The sequence below is a fragment of the Belonocnema kinseyi genome, chromosome 4 (genome assembly GCF_010883055.1).
Source record: "Belonocnema kinseyi isolate 2016_QV_RU_SX_M_011 chromosome 4, B_treatae_v1, whole genome shotgun sequence".
Classification (NCBI taxonomy): Eukaryota; Metazoa; Arthropoda; class Insecta; order Hymenoptera; family Cynipidae; genus Belonocnema; species Belonocnema kinseyi.
Genome location: NC_046660.1, coordinates 98,978,752 through 98,989,441, shown reverse-complemented (window position 1 = coordinate 98,989,441; position 10,690 = coordinate 98,978,752). Strand labels below are relative to the sequence as shown.

Here is a 10,690-nt window from a genome sequence, read left to right as displayed (position 1 = left end):
TAAACGAAACGCTGGAAGTTACAAAAGTCCGATTCGCGCCGAGCATCAGAAAAAAATTATTAAAAATTTCTCAAATTTTTTATTTTGAATTCCTGTTCCTCTGTGAATCGAAGGATACCCTAAGGTATATTTTCTGAAAATTTTATTCAAACATTCCAAAAACTGACGTACAGAGCTCGAGTTGAAGTGAAAAACGGATTAAAATCGACTTTTTCAAAAAAGTAAGTTTTTTGGCTTTAATTTTTAAACTAAAAAAGTTACAACTTTTTGTCTTAAGAAAAAAAGATGCGCAATCAAATTTTACATCCATATATATCTTTTGAAAATTAAAATTCGAAAATTTTTTCTAAAGCATCCAGGGGACTTCGTTTTCGCACGAAAAAATTTTATGTGCCCTTATTGCATCCGGACCCATAATTGAGGCCGTCCGTCAAAATCGGGACTGACTAAGATTTTAATAAGTTATTTGACGTGTGTGGAATTTTATGGCATTTAGAAATATTCAGGATATTTACTAAAATGTTAGTTTGGTTCCTCTTTGATGCATAACTTCAATTTCAGATGTGTTTATTTGTTAACAAAAATTTAAATATATAAATAAAAAATAAATAAATTTCGTACGGAAATATAAAAATGGATGAAGAGGAACTTTATGTTTTCAAACAGCAGCTTTATAAATTATATTTTTTAATTTGAAGAAATTTTATTTTAGAAATAGTAGAAACGTGAAAGCCCCTGCAAGATTGGGCCATCAGTTGTAAAATGACAAAAACCACTTTTTTATTAAATTTTTTATTTTCTTTGTGTAGAACCTACGTTTTACCAAGATTGGCCAGTCCTCTAGATTTTAACGTTGAGATAAATGTATACACTGCCATAGGATTTTTTTTCTCCTTTCCTTTTTGTGCCTCATGCCCGAATGAATTTTTCACCTGGGTCATTGAACCCCGGTCACCCGTTATCGCGCGATGTATCTTGCAAGGGCGAGAAGATATCCAAGAGCGTAGAAAGGAAGATAATTGTTTCAGGCGAGTGTACCTCTCACGAAATGGATTCTATAAGCTATTTTTTTACTTTTCTGTGCTACTTTGCATGCACTCGCATTTTCAGGAAAGTAGCACAACTAAAATTTTCGATTGAAAATTTAGTAAGCTTTTTGCAAATAATTAGTCATAAACTCTCCCAGTGAAAAAAGTAGTTGTTGATTCTGAATTTGCAGTATATGTTTTCACTTCCTGTCTGAAAAAATTGATGTTGCCAATTATCGAAAATATCGGATTTCAGTTTGTTTATCTCTTACTAAAGATTAGGAATTTTTTGCGTCATCAATTTTGTAAATAAAAATTTTCAAATAAATCATGTTTGTCCTTCATAAAATTAATTTCTCATTTTTTCTAAAAATTATTGATAAGAGAACATTTTAAATGTAAATGCTTTTTTAATATTGTGAACTAGTGCAGTTCTTAACATCTTGCTACTACACTATAATTTGTAAACTTTTTCACATTTTCCTAGAGATAAAAAAAATGAAGTGTGGACAAAAAATCTGGAAGATTTTAAAACAAAAATATTCAATTTTGCTAGATTAACAAAATTTTAGAAATAATTTCAGTAAGCTTCAGAGATATTTAGATGTTTTAAAAGATACAAAAATAAACTTCAAAATATTTGAAACAAAAAATTAAACATAATGTAGGGTTTTTGAAAGTTTAATAAAAAAATTTCGAAGCTTTTTATGAATTAGGAAAGGTTTCAAGAGGATGAAAAAATTTTTTTAAGATTCATGGAAAAAAATTTTAGTATTTTTTTTATTGAATTTTTCGATAAAATTGAAGATTTTAAAACATTTTAAATTATTTCTTAAAATTTTGAAAAATTATATAAAAGATTAATTTTTTACCAAATTTTGCTATATTACAACATTCTAGAAAAAAATCGAGTAAGTTTAAGAGATATTTAGAAGTTAGAAACGATTTAACAAATATATAATTTGTAGAGATTTCAGATAATTAAAGAAATGTAATTTGCGAGAAAGAAGCTTTTTAAGAATTTTGAAAGATTTCAAGAGAATGACAAAATTTCCTTAGACTCCAGTAAATATGAAAATAATTTAAAATTTTCAAAAATTGATTTTAAGAGAAAATTGAAAAAGATTTTAAAATATTTGTAATGGTTTCCCAGAATTTAAAAAAAGAGTATACACGATTTTAAATCAAAGTGCTTCCATTTTAAATAATTTTTTTTTAACAAAAATTAAGCTTTAAAAAGAATTAAAAAGAGAGTTTTAAAAGATTTCTAAAAATGTGGAAGATTTTACGGCGAATTTTACGGTTTTATTTTTAATATTTTAAATTTTTAATAAATTTTTATAATTTAAACAAAACTTGAGTTTTTTAAAAATATATTTAAAAATTTAAGAGGTTTCGAACAGAGTAACAATATTTTTTAAATTGAAAAGATCCGTAAATTTATCAAATATCTTTTAATTTCTCCTGAGCTTATAAAACTCCCGAATATCTTTAATACTGAATTGAATTTTTTCTAATATTTTTTAAAATCCTGTAAGAAACAATTTTTAATGCAAGTTTTCTACTTTTTTTTTGGACGCATTTCAAAAATATTTTGGAATTTTTTCAACAATCTTCGGAAAATTATATTTATATAACTTTAGAAACAAACTAATAATACTTATTTTCAGAATAAAATTTCATTAAATAACAAATAAATGTATTTACTATTCAACACTAAAATCTAACTGGAATTGGTCTGGATCGTCTGGCTGTATTATCGTATTTAAATCTATTTTGGTCATTTTCAATCAATGAATGTGAAAGCACACAGCTTATCCATCGATATGTCGTTAATATTAGAAACTTTGTCACCAATTCGTCTGTAACTAGGATATCGCCACACCCGCTGAAACAATAATGCGAGAATATTAACGATCTGCATGATTCCCGAAAACTAGAGTTTTAGGTCACGTATTGCAAAAATATCGATACCAAAACCACGACCTGATAACATCACTGCGTGCACTTATCTAAAACTCCGTCCTAAATTGATAGGATTGTTTATCATCCGTCTTGACGTAAATCGCTATTTGGACATTCGAACTTCAGTAGTTATTAAACCAAATTTTCTTTTTTTTTGGTAGATATTATTTTTATTTTTCATTATACTTGGAAAAATAATTATCCATTGTAAGGGGACTATTGAATTGAATGAATTGAAAGCATCAATTTCACGAAGTTTTATTTCATCTTTTCCAGCCACTTCTGGCATCTAAAGATCCTCGCTTAACTGTTCTGTAGTTTTTTACTTTTCGTTTTGAGCTAGGAAAATTCACTTTTGACGGATCTGAACAACTTTTTAAGTGCTTTTCACTCTCTAGTAATTTTATTCTTCACGACTGTCGTAGCATGGCGCCGGACATCCCCTGAAATTTAATAGCTTGCCCGATTTCCTCTTGAATGCTTCTGATCACAACATAGAGCTATCGTCTCCTGCGAGTTGAAATTTCAAATAAGAAAAGTTGTTTCAACACTTCTATGGATTTCTATTTTTTTTTCATGCACCTTTATTGGCGTTATAAATTATTTGTACTGTTCGGAACTTTATGTGTATTTTTTATTTCTGCGATATTCTCATTTATAAGCGAGAAAGCAGCTATAAATTGAGAGTATAAAGTTTTCTCACTGGAGCTGATAGCTTTGATTAGCGAAAATCAGGACTTAAAGCAGAGTAGAAAGATAAATTTACTAGTGAGGAATCCAAGGTATTTAAATTGTTTAAAAATACGGTTCTTACTTGAAATTTTGTAGTTTTAAACACTTCAAGTTTTTTATTTTAGTTATTATTTTTAAGCCTCTAATTCTACATTTTTGTTCAATTTAGAACACTATTTTTAAATTAAATGTTATTTTTCCTTATAATGTTTCTAGATTTTTAATTACGGTTTTACAGATTGAGACTTAATTTCAACCGATATAATTGAATAATTTCAAATTAAATGATAAGGAGTATTGTAGTTTCTTTTATGTTTATCAAAGCTTGACAGCTGCGGGAATCATATGTTCAGTTTAAAATATTTCTACTTTTTGCTTAATTTAACTCTTTGCTTTATTGATTTTTACACATTGGTTGCAATAATAGTAATTTTTAATTTCGGAAATTTAAGATTGAGAATTAATCGTTTTATATCGATAGTGTTTTAGATTGTGTAGTTTAGAAATAATATATAAACGACTTAATAGTTTATCGAATTTAAAGTGGGAGTTCAAAATGAAAAAATTCTAGTTTGAAACCTCATAAAATAAACAATGCGAAATGACTAGCGTTTGAAATTGAACAATTGTGTATTGTATTCTTCAAGATTTAAAAAAAATTGTTGTAAATGCAAGTTGAGATTTTTTAAATTGAAATTGTTAAGAATTTAAATGCAATATTTATTCATTCTTAACGCTTTGCATTTCAGATAAGTATCAGTTCGTGAACTTGTGTTGTATTAATTTTGTAAAGCCAGATTCTAATGATTCAATTTTTCAGCGAAAATTTGACAATTAAATAGAGTGAACCTCTAAGACAGTTCTTTTAAGAATTGACACTCAGGCTTGAATAAAAAAAAGAGTTTACGCCCGGAACGGAACTCTCTCGAGTTTGTTCCCCACGACCGCTAGCCCCAAAACCGGCACAGTCTCAGAGTTTCAATGTATATGAATAATTAAATGATTGAATGGGATTTCATAAAATCATTTCAAAGAATGCAATAGTCTATTCATGGATTTTTATGTATTTTTTACAAGATGTTAATTTTTATATACTAACAATGATTCCAATAATTCTGATTCTGATAGTTTTCACAAATTTGATGGAATCTGCATTTTTACAATATCAATTTAGGAATCAATAAATAATTAATTTCTTTTTTATGGGTAAATTTCGTGTGGCCAATACGCAATTGATTGAAACTACTTTATCTTTTATGCTTCGGTTTGGGCTGATTTTGGTCTCGATTTTGATGATAGGGAATCATTTTTAATAATTTATTTTTAGAAACTATTTAATTTTAAAGGAATAGAATTTAAATTGATTCAGGTTGTTTTTTTCTGAAAGCTTAAATGTGAAAATCTGTATTACTGGGAAAGCTTTTTGAAAACTCATGAATGATCGGACATGTTTTTTAGGTTTGTGTGACTACCCTGGACGTAGATATTTTTATACATTTTTCTTTAAGGAAAACAGGTGCCAGAAAGCAGGGGGGACCCTTTTTTTTACTGCTTACCACTCGTGCCTTTCTTCGACCCATGGCCAGGTGCAACCCAAGGATTCAGAACCATGGATCGAAGAAAGGTACGAGCAGTCGACAGTAATAAAAAGGGTACCCTCTGCTTTCTGGCACTTGTTTTCAAACAAAAAAAATGTCTAAAAATATCACGATTTTCCCAAAAAATAAGACTATCACATCGTTCCAGGTGATGTAAAATAATTGCAGAGCCTATCCGTTAGAGTTTACAGTTTGAGTCGATTTAATACCTTTATTAGAACTAAAGATAATATAGTTGTACATTTTTGTTCTTTTAAGCAACAAGTTTTATTATTTCTCAAATTTCTCAACTGCGATTGGTTCATAACAGTTTTCCTCGTGCTCATGAATTTTTTCAAAATTTTCCCATTGCCCCTTGTATAAGAAACAGTGCTCTCAACTTGACTGTTCTTAAATAAATTCGAAAATTCTTACTTTTTTTACAATTGTTAGTGTGCAAAGCACAATTTTTTTACGTAAATGTCTTCAAGCTTATTTACGTAGAACACCTTTATCTTTCATATGACGATTTTTTTATTGAGTTAGCATTTTTTTTGGCTGAGTTGTTAAGCTTCAAAGAAAGATGCCTATCATTTTCTCGCCGATCTCGGCATCTTTCTTTGAAGCTTAACAACTCAGCCAAAAAAAAATCACTTTCGGCGAAAGGATTCAAAATTATTCTAAAAGCTATATAAAATTAAAGAAATTTGTTACTAATATGAATCTGGAAACTATATTATGCCTTCCTGACTGCTCTTGTCTAGTGATTCTAAATAAACCCGTGAACCTCGTGAACCGCCATAACTGCTACGATATCAAGTTAATAGTTAAGTTAATGGCAAAGCACCAGCTGAATGGGACGCCTCGACTGTGGTAATTTCGGTGGAAACGTGGCGTTAATAACCACGACGCCTAATAAAATTCCCACTGCAAATCTGCTTTTCTCTAACATGTCTCATACCATTTTTAATGTCAACCTTTATATTTACCTAATTAACGTATTTTTTGAAGTGAGGTAAACTAGGCTGTTCCGTGAAAAGCATTTTATTTCAATTGAATATGATTTCTTGCACATTTAAAATATCAAAGCGTCATTTAATGGTGGATTTTTTTTTATGAAAGCGTTTTTTATTTTATGATTTTGTTTTAAAACATGGGTACAGCCTTGTAATAATTTATCAGAAACTCCATGAAACTTTAAAGTTTCAGAATATATTTACATTTTCCAGGTATATGATCTTTTTCTTTATGTCAAATTTTGCACTTGATAATATTTTTCAATGAGGTTGGAAAATAATTATTGTGGTCTTCCACTGTTTGGAATAAAGGTGATAAAACTCCTAGAAAATCCGCATTTGTATTTTATGTCAGTAACTTTAATTTTCACGATGCAAGGAAGTTTTGCGATCAAGTTTTGCGAAAGTCAGTATATAAGTCTCTAAAAGATTTTCTAAGGAACGTAAAAATTAAATATCCAATAAAACAACGTGAGAGATAATAAATTTCTTCTATTTCTACAGAATGTATTAACATGGAATGTACTAAAAGAAACTAATAACCTTTCTAATAAATGCCATATTTCATATCCCTCTTTTAATTATTTGTTTATTGTATCATTATTGAAGGATTTTACATCATGGTCTAATTTACTATATTTCATTTCATTGTGAGGTGATTCCTGTTGATAAACACAATGTCTTAACAAAATTTAAGAAACTTTCTACCTCCTGTACAAAGTATTGTTTTAGCTTAGACGTAAAATCTTTCAGTATAATATGTGTAAGATTCTTATAATTAAATAATCTACATTTTCATTGTCAACTTTAGAGTTAGGGCTGGTCAAAAATATAGATTTTTTTAGATCGAAATGAAGCCTCAATAAAAATTCATTTTATCAGAGTATCTAGCGATTTGACAAACCTGAAAGCCTGGAAATCTCTGAATTTCTCGTAAAAACCTTGAATTTTAATTACTTTTTGATTATTTGTTTTTAACAAATTTATTTGATTGAAATGTGATTGAAATAAAAATACACTTTTCAAATAACATTTCTGGTCACAAAAAATAACCATTTTTTAAATTTATAATTCTGTTTGCATTCGATTCTTCTGTCAATACAAAAATTCCATGGCTCATTTTTTATAATGTATCCAACGGTTGTTTCATTATTCTGGAAAAACTGGATTTCTTTACTTGGAAAACCGGAAAAAGACCTTGAATTTTGTTCTGAAGAATCCTTAGATACCCCCTTTATGTAATGCAGAGTCACTGTATTATTTTATTTTACTTTTTAATTAATTTTGATCTAAACAATATATATGTTTTCAGCCCGTCCTAATATTAGTCATCTGAATAAAAATCAGTGTTATTTATTTAATAGTCCGTCTTCGCCGTACGGGAAGGGCTTCCCGCAACAACACAATCGGCTGGGTGTCATGCAGTAGTTATTGAGAAGACGATGGTCCTCAACGGCAGTCTTGATCACATTGGTCAAGCTCATTTTTATTAATGTACATGCAAGGCGTACGCACGACCGGAAGTCGGCCTCAAAGTCAGTCATCGTGTCCAGAGTGTGTACCTGTTGGTACAGCAACGAAACGAGCTAAGATGTGTCTAGAAAGAGAAGTAATCCAGAGGCCTACTAATGTGCTTTGTAGTTGTAACGTTTAGACCTTCTTAGAAAAAATAAGGATTTTTGGAACTTGACTTTATGGCCTACTTCCAAAAAAGATTATATTCGTAATTGACGTTCTCTAAGCTGAATGACTTCGGAAGAAGCTGGGACTTGCTGTATTTTATATTTAAAAAATGTTTATCAAGTTTTAAGCAATTCTTGCATCGCGCAAATTACGGTAGAGAGAAGACTAAGGAGCGAGAAAGCAGGCGAGGCGATAGTCTACCGACAGAAACTTCCGGTTATTCAGAATCTCGTGGCGCGAGCGGTTATTGAATTTCCGTCAGAGGAATATTTCACGCAGCAAACTTACTCGAAAATCGGTTGGATATTTCTCGACGGTAGAATTTAAGTTTAATTCTGTGAGGGGGTTTTTAAAAACTACATTTCAATCATTTCTCTCAATTAAAAAAGAAAAAATTGCTTTCCACAAAGTTTTGTAAAATGAAATTGGTCGAGCTTTAAGCGGTCTGTGTTAGGAAACTGAATCAATAAATAATGATAACCGCTGCACGAAGAATGAAATATGCAAATCTGCTTGTCGTGGTATAATGTTCGTAGTCATTTCGAGCACAGGCAGATCTTCCGGTTCACTTCCGGTTGCCTGGTCATGGATGGATGGTTACCAGAAGTGTCGTTTTCCAGCAGGATAACCGCGAAATCCGCCCTGCCTGGCGCGGCCACTTCCGGTATTCTGCCGGTAAAGCAGCGTGCGTCTTCTCGTTTCCTTTTAACTGGGACTTTCTCGTCAAATCTCCTGGGAAGATCTGTAAGAATTGTAATTACACACACTTGTCTGCATACCTTCAATCTGGCGCGCTTTTTTCAGCGTGGCTTTTCATTCGCCGATTTAATGCCTCGATCTTTTTGACCGTTTTAAATGTCCTTTTTTTATCAACCCGATGATCGTCAGTTCGTCGTGATGTTTTTTAATCGTACAAGCTCATAAAGTCTCGAAAACGAAGTTGTTTTTACGACACTTTAGTCTAGCTAGAAAGCGCAGGTTTTTATGGAATGATGTACGTTTTTCGAAATGAAATATCCATAGCTCGCCATCCCATTTTCTAAGGAAACTAATGTCAACTGTTATTTCCTCGTCGCACTTTCTACTGTACTGTAGGCCTGTATTTTTTAATTTATGTACATGTCGACGATCGATCTCGTGGCCGTTTCCGAACCGAAGATGCTCTTCGGACATAAGGCGAAGATATTCCGTACGTGAAATTTTACTTTATAATTAAAACGCTTTGAGGGTGGAAATCACAAAAAATATATTAAGGAAATTCTGAACGTCAATGTCCTTAGCTAGCTCTTATTCCTGCCGAAAGCGCGATATTCTAGAGTAGTTTCATCGTGATGTAAGAATACTGAATCGAAGTTACGTGTACGTGGATTATTATTATATGATAATTAATATATTGCGACTCTTATCCTAATGCTACTTAGGCGATCGGCTAACCGGTCGAGTGGGTCGAGTTTTTCTGACACTGCTTAGCAAATGATTCTGTTATTGCCATTTAAAAAAGTCTTTAAATGGATTTTTTCGCTAAGAAGATTTTATTTTTAAAAGAATATACAATGTTTTCATCTGTAATTGTTTGCAGTTGCTCGTTTTTAATTAATTGCGAACTTCAAAGTTCCATCAGTTTTAATTTTTAAAAGATCTTCGTCGACTCGACCGGCGAACATGAACCATTAAACTATTTACCCACTAATCTAGCGATTAATTACTGATTAGTTTAGCGTCGGTATGAATCAATCTGTACATATTGTCTTAACTGTCGTTTCGGTTATTGTGAAGCACATACTAGTTTAATATATAATAGAGTGGAGCGTAAGAGAGTGGATGAATGAAGGAACGAGAGAACGTTTGGAAGGAAGCGCATGTGTCGATGCGTGCGTATGCAAAAGAACAAACTGAAAAAAAGCGCCACAGTAAGTTAGAGGCAGAAAAATAATGTTCAGAGTCATGTTTCTCGCGTAACAATTTCTAGTTACGTTTCTTTTATCTCATGTATTGCACGCTAGATGTTCACTCCGATATCTTATAGAAAAAAATGGTACAGAAACCGGAAAAGGGAAAACAGAAGGATGAAAAAAAATGACATTTTTCAAAGTAAACGAATCACTCTTGGGATTAATGGGATTATTTTGTAATTTTTTTTTGCAGATAAATTTGTCGTTCTTCCTAAGTGAATTCAGCGTTTTGAAATGTTTCGATCGTTTCTTCAGGCTATAGTATTTTATTTGAAAATGCCAGTTTGAGTGCGACGATGAAGAGTGAAAGAAAGAGAGAGAAAGTTAGAAATAAAATGTAATAGTATTGTATTCGGTGTTTCGCTCACACCCTCCTTGGTATATTTGTTAAATGCATGTACTCGCGTACATGCACTCGATATAAACACCCGAAAACACAAATTGCACGCGCACGATCAAAGCCTTGCTGCTAGCCTTATCTTGTAACACGAGATTTAAATAAAATTTCAAAATTCAGTTATGTGTTTTTTTCAAGCAAAATACCTTTTTCCTCTTTACAGGGACCAGTTGCGGAGTTCAAAAATTCTTCTTTAACCCTTATCACTTATACGGGGTAAGAATGACCTCAACAACAACTCCAGACTAAAATTTTAATAGGATTTTGAGAATTTTTTTATACACCTCAAAATAATTTTCATAAAAAAAACAACATCTAATTTGTTTATATTAAACAGAGT

At 31.1% G+C, this 10,690-nt stretch overlaps 1 protein-coding gene across 10 annotated transcripts in view; it reads left to right on the top strand.

The window, feature by feature from the left end:
• LOC117172090 (tropomodulin) overlaps positions 1 to 10,469 on the top strand; it is a 171,967-nt gene extending 161,498 nt beyond the window's left edge. For 8 of the 10 annotated variants that reach the window (XM_033359854.1, XM_033359853.1, XM_033359855.1 and 5 more), the window contains one exon: positions 7,683 to 7,748. Coding sequence is in view for 1 of the 10 variants with exons in the window: in XM_033359856.1 (XP_033215747.1) it covers positions 7,683 to 7,753 (71 nt within the window). In the remaining 9 variants the exon portion in view is untranslated. Of the gene's footprint in view, positions 1 to 7,682 lie in introns of all 10 variants that reach the window. The other 2 variants (XM_033359858.1, XM_033359856.1) reach the window with 2 other exon arrangements.
• Positions 10,470 to 10,690: the final 221 nt, after the last annotated feature.